We start from the raw sequence: 26,016 nt of genomic DNA, 5'->3' as shown, positions 1-26,016 counted from the left end.
AGGGTGTCCTAGAATCCCGAGTTAATCAGTTTGGCTGGAATGGATATTATGGGTAGTGGTCCAGAGCTGGGATGCCAGGGTGCTCTGTGTTCTGAAGGCCATGTAGGACTAGCAAAGTTTGCAGGGCTTCATTCACACTATAGCCTATGGAGATTGCCAGACACTGTTCTTGAGGGGTGTCATTAGCTTAGATTATAATGACCCCAGGGCCCTTGGAGTTGTGTGTTGCAGCAGCGCAGCTGCAAAGGGATGTGGGCAGGGCTGCCCTGAGCCATAGCTATCAGGCTGCAAGATGGAATGCCAACTCGGTCGGTGGCAGTGTGAACAATTTCAAGACCAACCCCCTGACCGGTATTCTGCTATCATGCAATCAACCAAGATGTTCATTTCCCATTCTCTTAACTAAGACAAACAGCATCCTCACCTAAATACTGTCAATCCCCGCCCCCGACCGCACGATCAATCATAACACCTTCATCGTCACCCACAGTTCCAACCTGAGCCCAATGACCACAAAACCCAAGACCTAGCACCATCACCAATACCATCTGCACCCTTCCCATACATGTTGCCATCATCAATAAGAACATCAACCAAGCCCCACCATTCCCCCCATCAAGGGCCATCACCACTGAGCAGGGGCACAGGGCTGGCACGCTCCCCTTGCTGCCAACCAGGCTGAGGGAAGAGATGGGCTGAAAGGGGGACTAGCCAGGCTGTAAGTTTCCTCTGGCCATGCCCTCCCCCACACAGCTGTGATCATTTGAGTGTAAGTGGCTTGGTGGTCTAGTCTGCTTTTTGCTTTGATATTTAAAGTGGATTATGACCAAGTCAAGAGGTGACTATTGAATTCTAGACCAGGCTGGGGTGATCTCATGGGTACTCTCTTCAGGACTGTAGCCAGGGCCTAATAAGTCCCCTACAGTGCTTGCTCTCTTGTACCTACTCCTTGGTGTTTCTGGGGGCCTGTGGAACTTCAGGCCAGAGTTGACCCAAACAAGAACCCAAAATCCTACAGGACACCCTCAGTGCCACCCCTACTTCTTCTAGGCCCTGGCTGCTTGGTGTCTGCCAACAGTGCAGGATGTGAGGTCATGAATTTTCCTAGGGCCCCCATTCAGCTCCACCTTTGCCCCCCAGAATTCAGGTGTGTTTGGAGCTATGCCTGGGGAGAGCCACCAGGTAAGCTGGTCTGACAGAGAACTGGAGCAAAAGGGATAGGCAGAGCCAACTTCCTGTTTGTCCTACAGAATACGGTCTCTAACTCAGACATCTTCATCACTCTAGTCCTGAGTGGTGTCCTCAGTTCTCAGAAGCCCACCAGAAGCATGCAACAGGGGGACCAGGTGTCCTTTGTCAGCCTGAGTCATCCCAGCCTGCACCTGCTCACACCTTGAGGAGGGTCTGAGTGGCCAGCGCCGTGCTATGACTCAGCCCTTTTCTGAGGCAGATGCTTCATAGGCGTGGCTTCTAGAAACCAGGTTCTTTTGTGGAGGGTGGGTGAGTGGCCTCAAGGCATTAATACAGCAGGCCTGAGAGCAGGGCTGCCTGAGGCTTTCTGTCAGAACCACTAAGCTGGGAAAGGGCTGGACAGGACATGGCCACTGCCTTTGTCCACCCTGAATGTTTTCCACATGGTCATGGAGAAGAATGGTGCCCCCTCCCACAGGAAAGTCAGGCTACAACCTTGCCAAGTCCCTGGTTCTCTTGTTCCCCAACCCTCTCTTGCTATTTCATGCCTTTCGCTACCATGCACCTCGCTGGATGGAGATCACTTCAGCAATGCTTTGGTGAACAGCGCATGGCCCAGTTGCGTTGCTACCTGGGAGAGCCCTCTCCAGCACGGCGCTACTCAAAGTGTGGTCTGCGGACCAGCAGCAGCGGCATTCCTCCCGGGAGCCTGTTAGAAAAGTAGACTCTCAGCCCCCCAGACACACTGAACTAGAAGCTGCACTCTACCAAGATTCCCAGGCGATTCGTCTTCCTATGAAAGACTGAGAAGCTTTGTAGTGATTAGGGTTCATACCCTTCACTGCCCCCCTTGGGGCTGCACGGCGTTCAGCAGAGATTCAATCTCTCTGGACCTCAGGGGCTTCATCTGTAAAACGAGGATCATGATACCAATCATTCAAGGAGGTTGAAAGGATCAAATGGACTGAGATTTGTACAGTAGTTCAGCCCAAGACCCAGCATATGGTAAATACTCACAGAGGGAAGATTAGTCTTCTGTTTTCAAATAAGAAGAGTGTGTTTTGTCATGGAAAGATTCTACTTGGCTAATCACGAGAAGTTTCTCTATTCCTCCTTGAGGTCCTGGGTAAGACTTCCTTCAAATCCAAGGGCATGTCACTCAGATCCTGCTGTCTCTGCCAGGAGGCGCTGGGAGGCTGGGTGACTGAATTCTCCCGGCCTCCACTCCCTCAGCTATTGAACGGAGCCGATCATCAGAGGACTGGAGTGAGAAATTAAAGACATGTGCCTGGCAGGTGGTACGAGTTCAGCGAATGAATTGCAGAACATGGGGGAGGTCATTTCCATGGGCAGGAGCTGCATATCTTGCTGCCGTTGTTTTGCGTGCAAATCTTCGTCCAAAGACCCCAAGGAGCAAAGAATGTGCATGTCTTTGCTTTCCTATAATTTAATTTTTATTCTCTGCCCTGCTTCACAGAGATGGCAGAAATCAAATCCCATCACCCGAGGCTCTGATGCTTTTCTTTTGTCTGAATGGGCTGGGGGAAAAGGTGCTTACAGAGTGGGGTGGGGCATGTGGGTCCTTGGTCTTTGGTGGTGGTCTGCCTGGGATGACATCTGCTGGGATATTCCCAGCCCACGTGGTCTTGTGCTGGTGACACCGCAGAGCAGCCCCTCTCTAGTTCCCAGTGCCTCTCAGCTGCACGGGCACTCAGGACCATGTCCATGACTCTCAGGGGGTGTGGGGGAAACCCTCTCCGGGTGCTAGGTCACCCGCTGGCCTGGGGATCTTTGGGCTGTCTTGGGTCTGCCTGCCTCTTCACCATGGGGTCCTGCTACATCCCCAGGGTTTATCCAGAACAGGGACATGGCTCCCTCTCTCCTTGAATCCCCTTTGCCACATTGTCCCCTTTCTTGTTCTGATGCCCTGGACCTGCCTGACATGGTAGCTTTCGTCCATCTTCCAAATGCATTCAGGGGCCTGAGTCATCTGCAGCCTGATGCCCAGCCTCTCACAACTCCACAGTCGAAGCCCTGGGCCTGCACATGTCTTACCTCTGCTTTGTGCCATGTCCCATCTCTTCTCAGACACAATGCATGCCTCTGACTAAATGGGGAAGGGCAAAATGGGAAGGAAAACAGGATGGGTGAGGAAACTTGGTTGGTAATTCAATCTACTTTCCCACCACACTGTGTTTTTGTTTTATATATGGAGAAAGACAAGATAGGAAGTACACAGAAATTGGGAGCAGGGGGTTGTGTGGAAACTAGCCAGGCTTGAGAATACTTTTGATGTGACTATGGACCTTCAAGTACTCTGAGCCCTTCCCTCTTGGGTCCTGGGAGGCTCCTTCCCTGAGCCTGGAAACACGCCTTCTGGGTGATTCTACCCTGTTTGCAGTATGGATGGTGCCTTCCGCCCAGCCTGTCTCTGCTGCCAGCACCATCCCCATACATCAGGACCCCGTGACCTGTTGTCTTTCTCAGTCCTGCCTCATCAGCATGCCTATTACGCATGCTCCAGTGTATACGGGACCCCCTTGACCTGTTGTCTTTCTTGGTCCCGCCTCGTCAGCACCCCTATTGCGCATGCTCCAGTGTGTACCAGCCAGGCCGCCACCCCGCTGCTGCCCGCTTCCGCCCAGCCGCCTGCTGCTGCCCCTCCCGGGGCCGCCTCGCCACCCCTGAGTGCAGCCACTGCCCATGCTGCCACCGCCTCTGCTGCAGCCCCTGCCTCAAGCCCTGCGGACAGTCCAAGGTAACTGGCCCCCCACGTGCCAGCCGTGACCTCAGGTGAGGGAGTCAGGAAAGGCTCAACCTGGGTCTACCTGTTGACAACTGTGTCCAGCCCTTGGAAAAGCTCGTCCAAGGTGGTTAGGACTCTGGGTCCTTGGAAAGCCAAACCTAGCACTGCCCGGTGCTGAGCGTAAAGGGCAGACCCTGGGTCCCTGCAGGAGAGCACACTATGCGGGTCAGGACAGAGACAGGGACATGCTGCCTTGACCGCCAGCACGTGTTCTGAGACAGTGATAAAGTCTCTCTCTCTCACACCCACCCCCACACACACACACACACACACGCACACGCAGATAACAGAGGCCTGGAACTGGGATAAGGGGGAGAATAGAAATTGTCCCTGTGGTCTGGGGAAGTCAAGGAAGGCTCTCTGGAGCAGAGGCAGTGTTGACCTGGGCATGCCAGGTCTGGGCAGATATTTAGCAACTAACTTGCCCTCTTTCTTTATCTCTTGATAGAAAGCATGCTACCTCCAGAGGCAGCCTATGTCATGGGACTTAAGTCTCTGCTCCACCACTGCAGAAAGTGACTTCATTTCTCTGCAGCTTAGTTCCTCACCTGCTAAGATACTTAATACAATGTCTTTTTTGAGGGTTGGGACAGAGAAAAGTGTGCGTAAATCACCCAGCACATAAAATGCTCTCAAGTATCATTTCAATCTGACCTCCTGGATACCCAACAAAGATTGGGGTGGGGATGGGGGCAATGGGGGTTGCAGTTTGTGAAGGGTACAGGGGGTTGCAGGAAGGTGGAGGGGGTAGGCCAGATGAGTCATTCTAGCATGGCCAGGCTGTGTAACGGCTGGACAGGCCCAACTCTTGCTGGGGCAGAGGAAGCTGTCAAGTTGGTGTCTGGGGTCAGAGCCAGCTTTCCCAGCTTTCCATGTTCCCCTCCCAGGGTTTTGCTGGAAAGGTCATGCCTCTCTGGGTCAGGATTCATAGGTCCCTGGCTTGAGGCAGGATGAAGGGTGGGCAGAGTGGCTTGCAGACCTGTGTGCTGCCGCCTTCCCGGCTTCACAAGGACCTAGGTGGTGCCAGGCCCAGCCTTTGCTCAGCCCAGCTCGTCTCAAGGGTGAGCCCACTCTGGGCCTCCAGGGGTTGTTTTATTCCAGCTTCCTGGGGTCACTTAGCAAGTTGCTTCCCCTCTGCACACAAAATCTCTTCAGGTAAGGACACACAGAAGACACTTTGAAGAGGGTAAGAAATGTCTCTGTTGTTAAGTGGGGAGATGCCTCCCTGGCTGGATGGAGGAGCTCCAGACGCTGGGGCCCTGGTCAAGGGTGAGCTCCAGCACTGTGCTTCAGGCCTCTGTGTCATCTGTGTCCTGGGGTCCTCAGGGCTCCCTCCACAGGATAAACCCTTCCTTCCTTTGCCTTGCAAAGGGAGATGAGGCCTAGGTAGAGGTCAGAGAGACAACTGGAGGGCTCCCAGCATCAGGCCAGAGCAGAAAGGACTAAGGAACCACACTCTGGGCCCAAACACCTCCCCTTCTTGCCCAAGGGTAGATGGAGCTAGAGGGAGCCCGTGGGAGGCGAATGGACACCCCAGCCTTTCTTGGCATGGCCTTAGAATCCTTGCTCGATGGTTTAAGCCTCTGCTTCCTCCCCTAGTACCAATCCCTGACACAGGACCTTTAGCTCTGGGATGCTGGGAAAGCTTCCTCCACTGCTGGGAGAGCCTGGTTAAGCCCCACTGACCCTAGGCCTTCCACTGCACTAGAAGCTGGGCACCCCTGGGATACTGCCTCCTCCTCTTCCTTTGAGGCCCCTACTCCACTGTGGTGTATCAGAGCAGGGCAGGCAGGCCCCGGGAGGGAAGACAATGGCCTCACCCAGTTAGCAACATGGTAACTTGGCACGGTAAGTCTGCACACCTCCCACATCCAGGACACTGGCTGTCTGAGGCTCATTCTACCTCCATACCCTCTGGGCAGCACCATACATGCTTCTGGATCCACTCAGGAGCTCAGGGGTGGGTCCTTAGCTCAGAGCCCTGGAGAATATACTTTCTTATCCTTTGACTCTGCCCAGCACCTGGGCCCATCGGGAGCATTGGAAGGAAGGCAGGAAACCAGGGGCTGGGGGACAGGGACATATTAGCAAGGGTTCACTTCTCTAACATCCCCATCAATGACCCATTTGCCCTGGGGACACGTGGCCCCCAGTGGTATCTGAAAGATGTAGAGAGAAACAAAGGATGTGTTCAGTAAGGTATTCTTGAGTTTTAAATGGAAAAAAAAAAAAAAAGTGGGGGGGCAGGTTGTTCACTGACAAATGAAACTGGGAAACACTGGATGAGACAAAGTTGAACATGCTGCTTAACTCCAGTTCTTGGAACTTTTAGCTCTTCAAGGGGAGAGGCCAAGGACAGCATTTCCTGAGGGCAACGAACTGGGGCACTTTCCCCCCTTCACTGAGGTCCCATGGTTCCTGGGTCACAAGTGGGAAAAGGCTGCTCTAGGCCCCTTGGCAGCTAACTCAGTGGGAAGAGGGCAACAGGAATTCTGTAAAGAGATGCCTGTGTGTGTGTGGTTTTTTCGGGGGTTGTGTCTCCTGGCTCCCCCTGAGCCCTCCCTGGAGCACTCAGAAACCTGAGACTTGGCAGTTCCCTCCAGCAATGCGGGAAGGGGAATGGGGAGGTGGCCAGTGGTTTGAGGCTGTGCCCCAGAAGGTCAGAAGGTTGAGGGAGAGGGGTAGCTCTGACCACTTCATCTGTCTCCTCTCTCCTGCTACTGCCCCCTCCAGCCCTGGCCCCACCCTGGAAGTCTCTCCCCAGGGAGTGAAGGTTTTCTCTGTGTCTCTCTGGCAAGCCGGTGATTTTCCTCCCTCTCTCCTAAGGTGATAGCACTAGCAATGGGCTGTATTGCTCTCACCAGGCTCACAAACACTCAGCCCCCATGGAGCCGCTTCTTCCCTGCGAAGACTGCTCTGGTCTTTCCTTTACAGCCTCTGGCAACTCTGGGATGACTTCTGTCAGGTTTCCTCCTCACAGAAGCTCCTGAAGCTGGGGGAGACAGCCTGCCAGGACTGCAGGCCCCAGGGCCTGGGTAGGGCTGTGCTTCTGGCTACTAACTCCTCCCCCCTCCCTTGGTTCCAGGCCCCAGGCCTCTGCCTACAGTCCCGCCAAGGCGACCTCTCCAGCACCTGCCACTCATACATACAATGAGGCCTCAGCTGCCCCTGCGCCCAAGCCCCGGGTTGTCACCACCGCCAGCATCCGGCCTTCTGTCTACCAGCCAGGTGAGAGGCAGAATGGAGGGGAGGCTCTCAGGCCGGATGTGGTTTCTAGGCCACATCCCCAAAAGGTTGGTGGCCAGTGAGGCCCTGCCAAGGAGGCTCAGCCCTCCTTCTTCCACATGTGGGGCAGCATCCAAAGAAGCCTGCCTCCGGCTCTGGGCAGACAAGTATGCGGTGCCAGCCAGGGATGGAGCCACCCAGCTCTCAGGAAGATCCTGGTCCTGGCTGGGGATTTCCAGGCTCAAGGTGAAGGAAGAGAGCTTGTTTCTCTAGGAGTGTGGGTCTGATTCAAGCTGGAAGACGGGCAGGTGTCATGAAAATGCTGTGGGCTCTGGACAGACCTACTGAACCATGCTGTGACCCGGGGCGAGCTGCTCATCCTGTCTGGTCTTTGGTTTCCTCAGCTGAGGCAGGATAGTGGAGGCCCAGAGAGCACCCGTGATCAGCAACAGAATGGCTGGCACAGGGTCAGCAGGCCGCAGAGCTCTCGGCTATCTGTTCCATCCCTCTGGTCCCTGCCCTTTCACAGTGATGAGGACTCAGTGCCATGTCTCCTCTTCCCTTGGTAAAGTTTGGCCTGCTCCCCAGAGCCTGGGGGCAATTCTCAGTTTTTCACCTCACTGTCCCCTGCCTACCTGCCCCCTGCCTCAGTGAAGCCCCTCTGCTCAGTGAAGCTAAGGGCTCTTTAGCTGCCATCTCCCCGGGTTGTGGAAGGTCTTGTGTGCCCTGGTCTAGTGGATATGTCCACAGCAGGGCTTTGGGCATCTACAGCCGTCCAGGGCTGACATCACCATCCCCTCCTTCCCTCTGGATTCTGACTCTGAACTCCGGGAGGGCAGGGCTGTGGAGATTTTCTTCACTGTCTCCCCAGCGCCTGACTCAGGCCTGGCACCGAGGAGAAGCTCAGCGAAGGTAGTAGATGAATGAATAAATGAATGAATAAATGCTGGCAAGGAACTCAAGCCAGGGGTAAGGAATGGCATGGAGAGAGGCAGTGAACTGTGCACTCTGGTGACTGAACCCAGGGATCATGGGTCACAATGGTTCTCATGGGGGGCCCATGCCAGTTCCGTGGATGGCTGAGATAGGATTTGAGGTGGGCACACACTTTTCATTTAAAGCATTATACTTTCAACATTTTCTCTTCACAGCCATGGTGGCCATAAAAATTCTAGCAATAATGACATTTTCCACTTGTAATAATATCCAAACTGTTCCCCTCCCCCTCCCAAGTTATTACACCCACACCTTTTTCACACATGGGAACCGTGATGGGGTGAGGAAGTTAAGGACATGCTTGGGAAAGAATCGGGTAGCTAACTCTGAGGGGATGGGAGGGGGCTTCTCTATATCACCCAGGAGAGGCAGAGTTGGTCAAGAAGTCATGAGGTCGAGTCCCTACTGGGGAGCAAATCCTGTTAGGAAAAGGAGAGTCGGCAGAGAGGATCCTGCATGGGCGGTTAGGGGGAGGTCAGACAGGGACTGAGCAGGAAGGGCCTGGCTAGGCTTGAGGTGCAGGGCCGAGGAGCCAGGAGCCGTCATCAGCCCTCCTCCTATAAAGCTCGCTCCGCCGGCGGGGTTGAGTGTGGGCAAGCCGCTTCAGCATCAGGCGGGTCCCGGTGCGGGGGTCCGCTCTGCCTCCTCCAAGGCACAGCCCTTCGTCTTCGCGGCCTGCGTTCCCCGCTCTGAAACATGGGCACGCAGCTGTGTAGACCTCGTATTCTGGGGACGAAATGAAGCACCCAGCCGAGTACTTGGCACACAGGAAGCGCCCTTCCCTGTCCTTTCAGACGCAGGGACACAAAGTTCTGAGGTTAGAATCCACAGGATTAGGGAGCAATTCGGAGCTGGCTGCCATGGCGAAGCTCTCCGGGGGAGCTGGAGGACGCGGCTGCCCTGCGGAGACCGGGACCACGGCGGGCAGGGTGGAAAGGAGTTTGGGGGAGCCGCAGCCGGCTGAGGCGAGGCTCTGTCGCCGCGCCAGGAGCGCATTTCCGTCCCGGCCCGGGCTCCCTTCCCAGGCGGGTCCTCCCCGGCACCTTCCGGGGCGGACCCGGGCTTCGGCGCCCCGGCTCCGGGCGCCGGCTCTCCCCCGCAGGTCCGCCAGGGGGCAGCACGGCTCCGGGGGCGCCCGCCGCCTGGCCCCCAGCCCGGCGCCCCTCCGCTCCGTCCCGGGCTGGGGCCCAGGCGGGCGAGACGTGCCGGAGCCCCGGGCGGCGGCCTCCCCGCTCAGCGTTCCCAGGCGGTGCAGACGTTAACTCATGCCTGCCCGCGGGGAAGGAGGCGACCGGCCTCCGCCCCTCTCCCGGGGAGGCCGGGCGGCTGGCAGGCGGCCCGGGGAGAAGCAGGGAACGCTGGCCCGAGCCGCTCCCGTCCTCCGCGGACCCAGGCCGGGCCGCAGCTCCCCCGCGGGACTCCTCTGCGCCGAGGGTGACGTTCGCAGCCCGGCTGCCATCGGTGGCGCCGGGGCTGGGCGGCCGCTCCCCGGAGCACCTGGGGCCCGGGAGGCGGCCGGGGAGGCCTCGCCGTGGGCGGAGGGGCCCGGAGCGGGCCGGGGGAGGCCACGTCGGCCCGCGGGGCGGGCGGGGGCCGGCGCTCGCGGGGAGCCAGGCCCGACCTGGAATGAGTCAGAAATCACCTTGTTTAATTACACATTCCCGAGGCCGCCAAGTGCGATAGGGGCCTTTTGAACTTGCCAATTAGAGATGAAATATCACCTTCTAATTTAGACGGGCTTAATTCCGTCAAGCAGAAATAGCAACAGCCCCGGGCTCGGAGATGGGATATCAGGTCTCCCTTTTGGCACGTCTGGGGCGGCGCGGCCAGAGCCAGGAGGAAGGGCGCAGAGGGAAGGGGACAGGGAGGCCGCCGCTCCTCGCACTCCCATTCTCACCCCGCTAGAGTTGGGGGACGCGGTGTGGAAGTGGGGAGCTGCCGGCCTGCGCCTCGGGAAACCGAAAGTCCCTAGGGCAGCCCACCCGGGTCCAGATTCTGGCAGGCCTCTGACCTGCTGAGCCTTTCCCAAGGGCTTAGAAGACGGGGCTGGATCAGGGAGTCTGGAAGGCCTTCCGGAGGAGGGAAGAGAACATCTGCCAGGCAGAGGGAATGGGGTTTGTGTTGCTGGAGGGGAGCACGAAAAGTGGGCAAGGGCCTGAGTTGGAAGGGGCGTGCTAACGCCCGTTTGGTTGCCTAGGGAGTGGTTAAGCAGGGGATCTGGAGTTGAGTCCTGCTGCCCCAGCTCCCTAACTTTCCAGTAGTCACTTAGACTCACCAAGCTTCAGTTCTCCACCTGTAAAATGGGCTAGAAAATATTCTCTGCCTCTCTGGCTTGCAGTGAGATTTACATGCAGTACTACACGTAAAGAGCTGGCCTGGGGAAGCCATCAGTACCAGGTAGCCACTGTGCTGGTGAGGGCAGCACCGTCCAATAAAAATAAATTTTCTAGTTAGCCACATTTTTAAAGGAAAAGGAAGCAGGTGAAAATCACGTTACCGTATTTTATTTATCAGTATATTCAAAACATCATTTCAATATATGTCAAACATAAAATAATGATTAATGAGATATTTATATTCTTTTCTTTTGCTAAGCCCTGAAATCGGGTGTGTATTTTACATTTATAGCACTTCTCAATTTGGATTAGCCACATTTCAAGTGCTTACTGCCTCCTAGGGCTGTGCACTGGCACAGGATTACGGCTGCATTCTTAATCCCTTTCTGCAGAGATTCCCCCACTTTAGAAAGAAAAAAAAGCAGGGGACAAAATCTTGCTTAGAACCCCATTATATATAATAGAGAGGGATGAAGCTGCTCTGAAGATCTGCTAGATGACCTCTCCCCACACCCCTCCCTGGTGGCGTTCCCCTCATCACCCCTGCCCTAGCACTTTGAGGCGCTCTGCTCTGGGCACTTGGCTGCTATGCAAGGTTGTTAGGAAGGGGGGCAACACGCAGAATCTGGGCTTCACAAGTTTGCACAGTGCATGCATCATGTCTCCCCAGGAGGTCCACACCACTCCCTTTGAAGCAGACAGGGGCATCATACTTCCTACCACTGGTGACAGACTCAGTCCCAGGTTATCTGACTTCAGGGCATCACATCTCCCTTCCCCACACTCAACATCCCACAGTTTCCCTGGACGGGTTCCCTCAGGTGACCATCAGGCAGTAAGCTGAGCTGACAGTTCACCCAGACCCTGAGACCCAGAAGTCACCACCCTCACTAACATGAAATGATGTATGCACTGTGCCAGGCACTAGGCTGAACACTTTATTTTTCTTGTCCCCTTGAAACCTCATAACCACCCTGTGAGGCACTAAGAATTATTAATGCTGTTTTTAAAAAGGACATTCAGGCCCAGAGATGGTAAGGAACTTGTCCAAGGACACACAGCCAGGATGTAGTAGTGCTGGGACTTGAATCTAGGGCTCTTGATGGCTGTGCTACATGCCAGAGCATGGGACCTCCTCCAAGTTGATAGTTACTCCTCAATGACGTGGTGCACCAAGATTTTCTGGAATTAGATTTGTATTCTTTACAGAGGTAGCTTGGGGTAATGGAACAGTTTTGGACACTCACTCTGCCACTTACTGGCTCTGTCTGAGCCTCAGTGACCTCAACCCTAAAGAGGACTAAACCAGATGACTTGTTATGTGCCAAGTCTACTCCCTTAGTAAGTGAGAAGAAGATTGATTCCTTCTGGAGAGGGTTTTACTTTTAGGAGCCAGCATCCCTCCCAACATGGTTCCAAAGTAGGGCTGTGGAGGATTTTACCCCCTCCCCTTTCAATAACACAGGCCTGCTCCCTCCCGCCCAGCATTGGGGTTCCTGTGTTACCCAGCACTGAGGGGCCAGTCATCTGGGAGTAGCACAATAGAATTGGAACAGCATGCCACAGGCCACCCAAGGTGGGCCCGGAGAACCAGGTGGGAGAGACCAAAGGCCAGGTGGGGAACTTTAGCCCTGAGGAAGACCTTCCTTTCTCGGCTGAAAGATGAGGGGGACTGTGTCCGCACCCCTCAACATAGTCCACCCACCTAAGCAGGCTCAGGAATGGAGGGAGGCTGCCCCAACTTGCTTCCGAGGATGGGAGGAATGAGGCCTCTTTCCAGAGGCACAGACTGTGAGCTGAGGTGAGGCTTCTGGAGCCTCCCTGCCTAGAAGAGGAAGCCGACTGGAATGTGTGTGCAGGATCCCCAGCGGGAGGGCCGCAGAACTTGGAAACCTGGGTTTTGAGAGTCCAGGCCTCAGAAGGCTTTGGGTGAGCAGCTGCCGTGCTCCTTTGTGTTGTCTCTGGAAAAGGGTATTAGCTCTGGGAGAGCTGGAGGAAGGGGTTCTGGAAGTGAGGCGGTATATTCTCCTGCATTCTTTCGTGGTAATTTCACATGCTCTCAGACATACTGTGTTTCCCCCAAAGTGATGTAGAGGAGCATGGGCCTTCCAGAGCCAGCCACAGAATGAGGGAGCAGCGAGACCTAGGCTGTGTCTCCCCAATATCTCTGCCCAGGTTCCCTCTGAATGGCTCCCTCAAGACCCCCACCCCAATCAAACCAAGGGGAAATTTCCCCCAATGCAAATGAAGCTACAGTGTTTTTCAAGAAAATGATTGTAGCTAAAAGTGAAACCTGAACCTGAGAACCCAGTTGCCCCATCATCTACTTTGTCCCCAAGCCTGGACTAGGGCCAAGTTCAGCAAACACATGTGAGAGAGGCATTGTGGATGTCAAATCCCTGGTCAGAGTGCAGCTGAAAGCATCTTCCAGTCAAGGCCAAGTTTGACCCACTCCCACCCCCTTCCCGGCCCAGGGGACCCAGATATGAGGCTTGCCTGGCACGCCCGCCACCCCCATTCCCTGTCTTTTGCAGGCTTCTGGAAGCCCAGGCCTGGCTAGGCCCCACCCCACACAGCTGCAGATATTTATAGCTCTGTCCCTTTCCCAGCCCTGTCCAGGCTCCCGTGGGCTCTGTTCTATCTCCCTTAGCTCCCTGCTGCAAACTCAAATCTGGGGCATCAAAAAGTTCAGGAACATGTCTTCCATCAAAATTGGAACTGTACTGCTCTAATATTAAAGTCACCTTTTACAGTTTTCTGGCTGGGCATGGGGGAAATTGGGGAAATGAATCCCTGATATATTTTTCTTTGGCTGTTTTTGGCTTTGCAGTGCCGGTGTCCACGTACAGCCCATCCCCGGGGGGCAATTATAGCCCAGCTCCCTACACCCCCTCGCCTGCCCCCACCTACTCCCCTTCCCCGGCTCCAAGCTACACCCCCTCACCAGCCCCAAGCTATAACCCTGCCCCCTCAGCTGCGGCCTACAGCGGGGGCCCTGTGGAGTCTGCCAGCCGCCCCCCATGGGTGTCAGACGACAGCTTCTCTCAGAAGTTTGCCCCTGGCAAGAGTACCACCTCCATCAGCAAGCAAACCCTGCCCCGAGGGACCCCTGCCTACACCCCTGTGGGGCCCCAAGTGTCTCCCCTGGCCAGGGGCATCGTTCAGCGGGCTGAGCGCTTCCCAGCCAGCAGCCGGACTCCACTCTGTGGCCACTGTAATAACGTCATCAGGTATGGTCCCACTGTGCCATGGAGTCAGCGCTCTGGGAGCCTGGGCGGGGGTGGTGGGTGCTTGTGCACCATCTGAACTCTGTGGTGGGGCAGGGGGTGAGAGGGAGGGCAGGGATAGGGAGAAGGCTTTCTACTAGGCAGCCTCAGGCTCCTCTGGCTTGCCACCTAGTCTGACCCTCTTTGAGCTTTGGCTTCCATACCTATGAGACAGCCACTTCCCTCAGGAGGCAGGAGAATTCCATGAGGTAAGTGGATGAAGCTCCCAGCACAGTGTCTGGTGCCAGGACCTCCCCCTTGGGCTAAGGCCGGGTTCTGGGAATCACAGGTCTTGTTGTTGGGTTTATTGGGCGTGTTGCAAGCTGGCTGACAGGGCTAGTTTTGACCCAGCTTTCGTTTAGGCTTCCTTCTGGGTCTTTTCACAGTCAGGCCAGTGCTGCTCAGGGCTTTGGTGGACATCTGCCACCCTAAAAGGAAAACAAGTCATTTCATGGACCTAGGTGACACTCGTTTGGACATAGTATGTTTACAGGATATGTGTGTTGGGGAGGAGGGCGTATACATGCAATAAATATACTTTTACTTAAAAACAAAGCAACACATGCTCATTAGAGAATAATTAGAGAGTTCAGAAAAGTAAAAATTAAGATGTACAACATTTCCTCATAGTCCCAGTGCTCTGACTGCCAACCTGGATCTGCGCTACCGTAGCTGTACTAGCACTATGGCCTTGAACCACTTACCTCTCTGTGCCTCAGTTCCCTAATCTGAAAGTGGGCACCATAATCCTACTTCTTAGGATTGTTATAAGCACTAAACAAGTGAACACATGCATTTCTTCTTAAATAGTGCCAGGCACAGAGTAAACACTCAGTAAACGTCAGCCATTGGCATGGTCGTCTTGGCTTTTCTTGTACAACTGACTCGATAGCTATAATACGCTTTCCTCGTCCCCTGCTGGTAGATATTTGAGTTGCTTCCCTGTTTTTCTTTAGTGTTATTGATGCAACAATGAATATCTTTTTGTGTAGAGTTTAGCTGAATTTCACATGAGTTCCTTAGAAGGGTTATACAAGTATTGGGGGTTCTGAAACAGTGGGCCTTGAGCTTTTGGGCCCGCCTTAAGATGCCATTCTCTGCTTCCCCAGGGGCCCCTTTCTGGTAGCCATGGGCCGTTCCTGGCATCCAGAAGAGTTCAACTGTGCCTACTGCAAGACCTCCCTGGCGGACGTGTGCTTCGTAGAGGAACAGAACAACGTGTACTGCGAGCGCTGTTACGAACAGTTCTTTGCGCCAATCTGTGCCAAGTGCAACACCAAAATCATGGGGGTAAGTCCTCTGACTTTTGTCTCTTCCCCAACCAATCTCTCTCCCTCTCCAAGATTGTGGGGTCCCATTATGGAGCCAAGAAGTGGCTGCTAACAGAGAGAGAACAACCATCTATCCTATAAGGGACTTGGTTTGCCACCAGTGAACCAGGGAGCAAATGAACTTGGAGAGAGAGATGATAACTTGCCTGGGTCACACAGCCTGAAGTGTTGGTGGAGCTTCTGCAAAGCAAGTTATCACTTCATAGACTGACCTTGCCATGCACCCACATGTGGCCTTGACCCCTCTATGTTCCTTTGGTAAAGTGACGTAATCAGCAGCTTTGATAGGAGGGTTCAGAATCACAGACAATATAACCACCTCTCTGATGATTTTGACACAGAACATGGCACCCAGCAGGTGCTACCTGAGTGCGAACTCCTCTGCCTCCCTCCCTGGGCCTTTCCTCAGTACGTCCAAGGCCCACCCCCTGAGCTCTTCTGCCCTGCTCCCTGTTGGGGTGCTCCAGCAGTAGCCAGGGCCCAGTGAGGAAGAGAGGGCCCAACTTCCTCTTTGTCCTGAACCTTTGTGACCCGAGCGGAGGCTCTTTCTCCTAGGAAGTGATGCATGCGCTGAAACAGACATGGCACACCACCTGTTTCGTCTGCGCAGCTTGCAAAAAACCCTTCGGGAACAGCCTCTTCCACATGGAAGACGGGGAGCCCTACTGCGAGAAAGGTAGGACCACTATGCTATGGAGGGGGCCCCACGGTCTGGGAGAAAGGGGCAGGTACAGGAAACTCCTGCCTGTGTCCATTCACATGGAACCATCAGGAGTCTCCAAATGACAGAGTCATACTTTCCTGGGTGGGGGCTGGGTCGATAGCCTTTTAAAAAGTTTTTTATACATTCGATCTCTGTTCCCTTCCCTGCACCAAATATGTGGATCACAGGTTGGCATCTTGTAACCACTTGGGAAACCTTTCAGATGAGTTTGATCTGGAGTCTGAAAAGGCTTTGGCTTTGGACTTTGTCTTCGGTTCTATTTCAGGCTCCACCTCGGGCTGGCTTTGTAACCCTGAGTGAGTGTTTAAACTTGTCTGAGCTCACTTCCCTCATCTATACAAAGGGACATATGAACACCGGCCTCACGAGCAGGTGTTTAACCAGAGAAAGTGTGTAAAGAATCAAACATGTGAAAGTCCCTTTCCCTACTCCTCTGATGTTCCTTCAGTATCCTGTGACCACCGGCATCCCACCCGCCCCGTCTGAATTCAGAGTTTCTTTGTTCCTTAAAATGCTACATTTTATCTTGGAACTTGGAGTAAATTATAAATTTATAAATTTATAAATTATAAATTTTGAAGACAAAGCACTCTATTAGAGAATCAGGTATCCTAGCTAGTTAGCCACTTCCTCACTCATTTATTCATAGACTACCTCTCTTTTTCTTTAAAGATTGATTTATTTATTTTGGAGAGAGAGAATACATGCATGAGTAGGGGGAGGAGTAGAGGAGGAGGGGGAGAGAGAGAGGAACAAGCAGACTCCTTGGGGGATCCAGACGTGGGGCTTGATCTCATGATTCTGAGATCATGACCTGAGCCAAAATCAAGAGTCAGGGGTGCCTGGGTGGCTCAGATGATTAAGTGTCTGCTTTTGGCTCAGGTCATGATCCCAGGGTCCTGGGATGGAGCCCAATATTGGCTTCCTGCTCAGCAGGGAGCCTGCTTCTCTACTGCTCCCCCTCTCTGTTAAATAAATAAATAAAATCTTAAAAAAAAAAAATGGAGAGTCAGATGCTCAACTGACTGAGCCACCCAAAGGCTCCCATAGACTGCCTTTTTCAGAAAAGGATTTGAGGCAGGGTCCAACAAAGTTACCATAGATAAGAAGGTTAAGGTCATAGAACTAGCACCAAATAGAAGAAGGAAAAGCAAGCATGTTGATTATGAAGAATAACAGAACAACAGTGAATGGGCAGCAAGTCTGAGGGCAAAAGATAAACACAGTAAGTTAGTGTACTTTAAAGTCAGAAAGGAGAAAACATTCCAGTTCCTCCAGGGGAAAAGCAAAGCTAACTAAAACTATTCTCGCTGACAATAAATTATGAAAGAAAAATTTCTTATATATGGGTGAGATCTCTTCCCAGCTCTTATTAATTGAATGACTTAGTTACTTGGTCACTCCGTGCCTCAGTTTCCATATGTGTAAAAGGGAGAAGATAAGCATCTCTTTTCCTTTCTTGTGAGTGTATAGTGATAATTGTTAGATAATTAGCGGATAATTGATAGATGTGTGTTCGTGCCAATACAAATTGCTATTACTGGGGCAACTGAGTGGCTCAGTCAAATTGGCATCTGATTCTTGGTGTCAGCTCAGGTCATGATCTCAGGGTCATGAGATGGAGCCCCATGTCAGGCTGATCATCTGAGGATCACCTGGGAAACTTTAAAGATAGAGAAGATCAGTTCCCAGATGTTCAGATGCAGAATTTCACCACCCTACCCCCACCCGTATGATTCTATATTCAGTTAAGTTTGAGAATTGAGGCATGATCCTAAGGCCAGCAATATCAGGATCACAGAAACACAGGTCTCTGGGCCCCACCCCAGATGCACCGAATCAGAAACTCTGAGGGGATGGGGCCCAGCAGTCTGTGTTTTGAGGGAACACATCTTGGGGGAACCCTCAAGATGATTCTAATGTTTGAAGACCCACTGCTCTCCGAAAGCACTAAGCCCTTTTTCAACAGAAAGCAACTGTGATTTGTTGGATAGAAACCCTTTTACAACAGCAATAAAATCCATTAAATACAGGGTACAAATTCAACTTGGGGCCTAAGAGAGTTAGTCAAAGAAAATTATAAAGACCTAATAGAAGAAATAAAGTAAGAAATAAATACATGAAGAACTAGATTATATTCATGGTGGGAAAGGCCCATGCACAAACTTAATTGCAATTATATTCTCATTTTTTTTTGATAACTGATGAAATATGTGAATTTTTTTTATTAAAGATTGTATTTATTTATTTGTAAGAGACAGAGAGAGAGCAAGCGAGCACAGGCAGACAAAGAGGCAGGCAGAGGCAGAGGGAGAAACAGGCTCCCTGCCAAGCAAGGAGCCCGATGTGGGACTCGATCCCAGGACCCTGGGATCATGACCTGAGCCGAAGGCAGCTGCTTAACCAACTGAGCCACCCAGGCGTCCCAGAAATATGTGAACTTTTTAAAAAATGTATTAGGGTCAAGACCAGTGCTACCAAATTTTAAAACAAGGTGTCAGTTCCCCAGATCATACAGAATCAAGTATATAACAGAAAAAACAATCAGCAGGCAAGACTAGACATTCTAAGGGTACCTGGGTGGCTCACTTGTTAAGTGTCTGCCTTCAGCTCAAATCATGATCCCAGGGTCCCGGGATTGAACCCTGCATCAGGTTCCCTGCTCCGCAGGGAAGCCTGTTCTCCCTCTTCCACTCCCCCTGCTGTTTTCCCTCTCTTCACTGTGTCTCTCTGTCAAAAAAATAAATAAAATCTTAAAAAAAAAAAAAGACTAGACATTCTATTGTAAGAGTTTAATATTAGGCTGCACAGTGAAAGAAGGAATCAGTATTTAGTAAGGTTTTCTTAACCATTCCTTTGTTTTCCCGTTCATCGTTTATCCATCAAATCTGTGCCAATTCCTCTGAAAGACACTGAGCATTAGGAGTGGGTCTCTGCCCTCAAAAACCTCAAGGGGACACATCATCCTAGGATATGCCAACACATAAATGGACAGTGAAGAGATATTGACTAAATGAATGAATGAATGGAGTGAGAAGGCAGGGAAGCCCAAGAGAAGCTCCCAGGAAGGCCATCTCATCTCTCTTGGTTAGGGTGGAGGAAGAGGACTTCCCAGAAGGAAGTCCTGGCCCATAGGATCACAGGTAGACAAAGTGGGGAGGGTTTTCCAAGCCCAGGACCTGGTTCACACACAGGCATGAGGCAGGTGAGAGAGTACAGGGCATGCGGAAACTATAAGGTATAAGGAGAGAGAAGTCAGAAGTGGGGTTCAGGGCTTGCCCTCCCACGGAGATGGGGTAGCCTATGGCCCTGTTTCTCACCCACACGAGTTCCTACAGAGCACGGAGTGAACCATAAACCTGCTCTAACCTTGTAGAGGAACCAGAATGATGTTTTTAGTTCTGGTGAGAAATTAAGGGGTCTGTCAGAGATGGGCTTCACAGACCATGACACACAGCATTTGCATGACAAACCATAATTCAACACAAAAGGGGAAACCGTATATTGGAAAATATATCCAAGAGATATAACTTATCAAAGCTCAATGGCAAAGAGATAACGAGACCACGTGAAGTCATGGAAAGAGGATGAACTTTGGAGTCCATGAGGAGGGTTCCTTCCTGCCAGGTGACAGAAACTTGACAGCCAGTTTCCTCATCTTTAAAGTGGGAATAATATTTCTTTACAAAGCTGCTGTGAAGATTACACAGGAAACTTAGAAAAAAGCACTAGGATTGGACTGGTGCCGAGTAGGCACTGGACTCACGTTTCCTTCTCTCCTTCCGTCATTTATAAAGACATACAAGTAAGAGCCAAGATTTTTGAGTTTTTGTGCCAAGTACATTCACATACGTTATCTTACTGAATCGGTAAAACAACCCCACGACTTAGGTCCTGTAGTTACTTCCTTTCTATAGAGGAGAAAATGGAGACACTGAGAAGTTAGGTGACTTGCCCCAAGGAGGAGCAATTCCCAAACAGAGCTTGAACTTGAGCTCAGTGCTTTTGTTCTTCAGAACCCAAGTACATAACCCTCCATGGCACACTGCCTCTCAGCATGTGGTCTAAGACGGCGAGCAGCCATGCTGTCCACAAGCAGAAACATGGAAGTTGCAAGGAGAAGCCAACTGTGGCAGAGCTGTGGAGAGACAAGTACACTTGTAGGGGAATGAAGGCTTCATAGGAGACATCAAACATCCCTCAAAGAATCTGGAAGAATTCTCCACTGAGGACAGTAGACCTGCTTGCCCCCGGGGCCCAGATGAGACAGTTGGTGGAGCTGGGACCCAGCCTGCTCAGCTGTGTGTCTCAGCTGTATGACTCTGGCGAGCCTCAGTTTCCTTATCCACAAAATAAAACACACATAAAACAGAAAAATAATTAGTTCAATCTTGGAGGGGTTTTTTGAAGATTGAGTTCATTCATTGATTTGTTGATTCACTGGTTCATCCATTCCCTTATTCATCCCACATGTATGTGTTGGGTACTAACTCGTGCGCCAGGCACTGTGTTGAGGGTGGCAAGAAAACTAGTACATACAAATCCACAGACCATGACATTGAGATTCTAGTAAAGAATACCATCTATACGAGAATGCTTGGTGAACTGTAAAGCATTATACAAGCAATACATGGTATTATTATCTCTTTGGTGAGGTAGGGAAGGGGACACGTCTTAACATAGTAGCTCAGATATTATTTCCAGTGGTAAAAATTGTTATCAACACAAATGCCCAATGAGAGAAGAATTGCCAGGCAAATAACATACTATATAACTCCTAAAAATGTTAAGAGCTCTCCTTTCAAGCTATTTGGAAATATGATTTTTTTCTTCTTTTTGGGATTGGTCTGTTTGGGCTGTAAAGGCAGAGGAGAAAATCACCCTGTAGAAAGTTAACGACAGGTATGGAGAGTGTTTGCAAATCAAACCAGCACAGAGTGATAACTAAGCCTGAATCCATAGACCACCTGTGCAAATGATTGAAAAGAAAAGAAACCACAATCATATAGCTGAGCATTTTGTCTGCAAGACAACAAGTAAACCAGTTAGATCATACCCACTGCCCCCGCTCAGTGATTTGTGGTGTGATGTCATTGTTAGGGCATCAGGTTGGTGTGTCCAGGATGCTTCTCCCAGCCTGCCTGGATGCCTGGTCCTCACTCTGCCTTTCATTTCAGACTACGTCAATCTGTTCAGCACCAAGTGTCATGGCTGTGATTTCCCCGTGGAAGCCGGTGACAAGTTTATTGAAGCCCTGGGACACACCTGGCATGACACCTGCTTCATCTGCGCAGTATGTGATTAGCTGGGGCTGGGGGTTCTGACTTTCTGAGAAGGGGCAAGAGGGACCCAGCGGGGCCAGGTGATCAACTGTCTACATCCCTTTCCACTCTGGTGCTCTGATATTCTGATCATTTTTAGAAGTACCATGGTATCTGGATATGTCACAGTCAAGCCAAGTTTATTACTAATAATTACTTCTAAACCAGTGGGCTTTTGTTACTCTCCATTTCACTAAGGAAAAGAGTACTCTCCCAGGATCTGTCATACCAGCAGCTTGCCTCACTAGCAATGCTCTCCATCATTGGGAGCAGTGAATAATAAAGCAAGGGGGTTTCTTCTGATTATAAGTTGTTTTAAATGTGATGAAGTGTTCCAAGGATTTTCCCCAAAATTTGCACCAAAAAACACTAGGTTGGAGCTTTTTGACTCATTCTATGAAAGACTGAGATAGGGCTTCTTCTTTTGATAGACTCTTTAGGAATGGGGGCTATCATTTTATTTTCTAAATAGTCTTGTTCTTGATACATAGTTGCCAGAGATAAGCCCTACATAACTGTTAACCATGTGCCAATTATTTCTTCCAAACAGCCAAGTCGTTTTTCCCATGAAATTGGCATTTTCCTTATGAGGGCTTCGGGTTGGGGAGGGGACACAGCAATGAGTTCACTGACATTAAGACTCTGCCTTACATCTAGGAAATATTCATCCCTGAGAAAGGCCTGTGATGTGAGTCTGCAATTGACTGAACTTTATTTGGGAAAATTAATGTGCTGCTACCACTTTTGTTTTGTTTTGTTTTGTTTTGTTTTACAAGTGCTGCTCAAGGTAAAGTGTGGCCATGTGTCAAATATCCATGCAGTTTCCACTTGAACCATTTTGATAGGCTTATAATAGAGGAAACCCTCATCATAAAGTTTACAGCAACACACATCAGTGTCTACACCACTCCCACACTCCACAGTGCGTGGAGTGCACTGTGTTGACTCTGAGTGTGAGTTTGCCAGGTCTGCTGTAACAATGGACCAAAACCCAGAGGCTTCAACAACTGAAATGGACTGTCTCATAGCTCTGGAGACTAGACGTCCACAGCAGGGCCATGCATTCTCCCTGAGCTTTGGGCGATTGCCAGGAATCCTTGGTGTTTCTTGAATCATAGCTGCAGAACTTCAGTCTCGGACTCCATGGTCCCCTGGCAGCCTGCCCTATGTGTGTCTGTGTTTTTGCATGGCACCCTCTTCTGTGTGTGTCTGTCTCTATGTGCTTCTCCTTTTTTTTTTTTTTTTAAGGTTTTTATTTATTTATTGGAGGGAGTGAGACAGGGATAGTGAGAGAAAGCAGGAGCAGGGAAGAGAGGGAGAAACAGGCTACCCGCTGAGTGGGGAGGCCTGGTGCGGGACTCAAGCCCAAGACTCCAGGATCATGACCTGAGCTGAAGGCATTCGCTTAACCAACTGAGGCACCCAGGCACCCAGCTTCTCCTTTTCTTATAAGAACACTGGTCCTATTGGATTAATGACCTCATCTTAACTTACACCTTAATTATATCCACAAAGATCCTGCTTTCAAAGAAGGTCATTGGTGTGTCCCTGTGCCAAGTAGATTGAAGGTACAGGGAGTATCTTCTAGCATATAAATTTGGGGGAGGAAATAACACAATTCAACCTAAACACTCCAATTTTCTAGCTTTTGGAATAGATTTTCTAATTGCCTTTTAGGGTCCTTTGAGTACACCAGGTCCTTCCCTCTGAAAAGGGACAACGATGTGAATATACTGGCTTTCCGGTTGTCTCCCACAGAGCCATGGCTCAGCAAGGCACATAGGGCCCTCTGACCCCTGCATTCAAGCCGTGGCTTGTCTGATCCTAAGACACTGCCTGTAAGTCTGGTTGCCCGACTTCTAGAAGGATCCAAGAGACTTGGAGAAGGTCCAGGGCAGACAGTGGCACAGAAGGCCTGTGCTCTAAGGGCGGGCTGATGAGAGGTGTGTGTCACATGGAGAGGGTACCACAGAAAAGGTGAGCATGGGTCTGCTCCCTTGAGCTCACTGAGTTTGGCTGAAAGTCACAGTGGCACAAATCCCAGAGAGAGAGAGCAGAAGAAGCAATAAAGCGTAGGGTTGTTCAGGCCAAGATTATAAATAAGTTCTGGCAAGGTGCGAGAGACCCATAGCACTGCAAAAGGGTCTATGCAGAAAAACCAGTCAAGTCCTGTCCTTTGGAGAATCGGCATGGTGAATCATTATGTCTTCCTCCAAAGTGGCCCTGTGTGGCACTCACTGCCATGTTAAGATATGGTGAAGTGGAACATGGTTTTGGTTTTAATTTTTGGAAAGCAATATTCTGATTGGAAAACTGATGGTTGGGGGGGAGGGGAGTCCTTTTCCATCACTTTTTATTTTATTTTTTTAATATTATATTTATTTGTCATAGAAAGAGCGTAAGTAGGGAGGGCAGCAGGTAGAGGGAGAAACAGACTCCTGCTGAACAAGGAGTCAGATGCGGGACTCGATCCTAGGACCCTGGGATGCTTAACTGACTGAGCCACTCAGGCGTCCCATCATCACTTTATATTTCTAAGTCATCTTTGATGCGTATATTTTCTTATAATAAAAAAAAATCTAGTAAGAAAGGAAAATCAGAACTAGCTCTCCCAGCTGATTAGCTGTTTTCCCGTCAGTTAGATCTCAGGAGAACACATAACTTTAGGCAAATTCAGCTTACCAAATATTGCTTGAGTTTGGAGGACAGAAGAGTATCCCATGGGGTGCCTGGTGGCTCAGTGAGTTAAACCTCTGCCTTCGGCTCAGGTCATGATCTCAGGATCCTGGGATCGAGCCCCACATCGGGCTCTCTGCTCAGTGGGGACCCTGCTTCCCCCTCTCTCTGCCTGCTTCTCTGCTTTCTTGTGATCTCTCTCTGTCAGATAAACAAATAAATAATCTTAAAAAAAAAAAATGTGCCAGAACAAATCGCTACCTTCAAGGAGTTTGGAATCTTGAAAGGAAACAAAGTTGAAATTTATAAGCGATTAAAGAATAGAACAAGATAGCCTCTCTAAAGTCCCAAGCACATAAATTGATGGCTGAGATGGGGCCCCTAGGTGGCTCAGTCAGTTAAGTGTCTGACTCTTGATTTCAGCTTGGGTCATCTCAGGGTCTTGAGATGGAGCCCCACATCGGGGTCTGTGCTGAGCATGGAGTCTGCTTAAGATTACCTTTTCCTCTCCCTCTGCCCCTCGCTACTTGTTCTCTCTTTCTAAAAAAAATAAAAATAAAAAATAAATAATAATAATAAAATGATGATTGAGAAGGGCTGTGTGGGTTGGGGTGAGGGGTTAAGCTCCTATCTGGCTTTGGCACTTGAGTTCCAATGGAAAAGATGTGGGGCCTATCTTTAGTAGGTAGTGGATAGAGTGGCCCCTCTTTTCCTTTAAGTCTTGGTGGGTCTCCAACCCTTCCCCACTGGTGTGGGTATCAGGAGGGGAAGGTGGCAGTCCTAGTGGCTCCTTCAGCTGGCGGATGTCCTTGTCTCCCAGCACCATCCATGATTCCTACCCACCCGGGCCCTGATGACACTTGACCACGGAGCCTGGAGCTTGAACCATCCCTGTTGTGCCTGAGTAGTCGGGAGACCTCTACCAGGAAGCCACCATGTATCCCACTTAGAGTCTCCTAGCCCAGGACACTGAACACAACCTTTCTGTGATGTTTTCTGCCCTCAGCTCCATCTTCTCAATTAGCCACCCCTGCGGATCTGGCCCTTGCTTACTTCTGGGCCTTTAGTCTCCCAATACACTCTCCAACTTATCCCACAGTTCTCACAAGTAACCAGCACTGTCCCAGACTAGGCAGAGCCCCAGACGTTGACAAGCAGCTCCTTGACAACTCACTCCAGAGCTGCCTTTCTATCTCCATGAAACCCATCCTCACTGTTGGATCTTAGGCTTGTCTCCACATCTTCACCAGCAGCTTGAGGCCACCCCAAGAGCCTGGTTTCACTCAATGTCACTGCCTCCACCTGGGATGTTTCTGGTCACTTTTTTACACCATTGTTTCCCAGGGCCCATTGTCAGCCCTGTGTAATCCCGAGTATTACATTCTCAACCGGCCCACGAGGGACCACTGTGATGCCGCTTTTCTTTCCAACTGTCTTCGAGTGGTCGCATGCTCACTGAGCTAGCTCATCTCAAGAGGATGATTTCTCTATCTTCATGCCTTCTGTATATGGGAACTCTACCTGCTGCCCTTCTCCTCCTCCTTCTTCTCTTTTAGTAGGGGGACAGGCAGAGGGAGAGAAAGAGAAAGAGAGAGGGAGGGAGAATCTTAAGGAGGCTCCACACCCAGTGTGGAGTTCAACATGGGGCTTGATCTCATGGCCCTGATATCATGACATGACATGAAATCAAGAGTTGGATGCTTCACCGACTGAGCCATCCAGGCACCCCTACTTGCACGTCTTCTGATGTCCATGTCCTGGGTGTGGTGCCTACTTCCTCTGTTCAGTGCTGTCTATGACCCTGGGGCCCATCCCAGCCAAACTGACTTCCCAGCTAACTCTGACACCTTGGCCTACTGCCCACCCAGGGCCAGCCTACGTACTGGTAGTCCAATAAACTTAGAGGATACCTCAATACAAGTCCTGTAAGCCCAGAACAATTTTAAGTAAGCATAGCCCCTCTCTGCAGTGGGGTGAGTGGAAGATGAGCTAGAGCTGGAGTCTTGCAGACCTGGACACCAAGTCCCAGCTCTACAACTTGCTGGGTCTCTGACTTAAGCAACACACTTAGCTCTATGAACTGCAGTTTTCCCTTATGAAATGGGGACAAGTCATACTTTCCTATAACTTTTTGTGGGGATTAA

The 26,016-nt window shown here is 51.0% G+C and overlaps 1 protein-coding gene across 6 annotated transcripts in view; it reads left to right on the top strand.

Annotated features, from left to right (window-relative positions):
- The window catches only part of LDB3 (LIM domain binding 3), a 60,220-nt gene that overhangs the window by 30,486 nt on the left and 3,718 nt on the right, over positions 1 to 26,016 (top strand). For 3 of the 6 annotated variants that reach the window (XM_004765786.3, XM_045068647.1, XM_004765784.3), the window contains 6 exons: positions 3,767 to 3,949; positions 7,083 to 7,225; positions 13,385 to 13,784; positions 14,930 to 15,110; positions 15,707 to 15,827; positions 21,053 to 21,168. In XM_004765786.3, coding sequence (XP_004765843.1) covers positions 3,767 to 3,949; positions 7,083 to 7,225; positions 13,385 to 13,784; positions 14,930 to 15,110; positions 15,707 to 15,827; positions 21,053 to 21,168 — 1,144 coding nt within the window. The remainder of the gene's footprint in view (positions 1 to 3,766; positions 3,950 to 7,082; positions 7,226 to 13,384; positions 13,785 to 14,929; positions 15,111 to 15,706; positions 15,828 to 21,052; positions 21,169 to 26,016) is intronic. The other 3 variants (XM_004765789.3, XM_045068648.1, XM_004765787.3) reach the window with 1 other exon arrangement.

Source organism: Mustela putorius, unplaced genomic scaffold (genome assembly GCF_011764305.1).
Source record: "Mustela putorius furo isolate JIRA1106 unplaced genomic scaffold, ASM1176430v1.1 tig00003909_pilon_pilon_pilon, whole genome shotgun sequence".
Taxonomy (NCBI): domain Eukaryota; kingdom Metazoa; phylum Chordata; class Mammalia; order Carnivora; family Mustelidae; genus Mustela; species Mustela putorius.
This window is presented reverse-complemented; position numbering and strand designations above follow the sequence as displayed.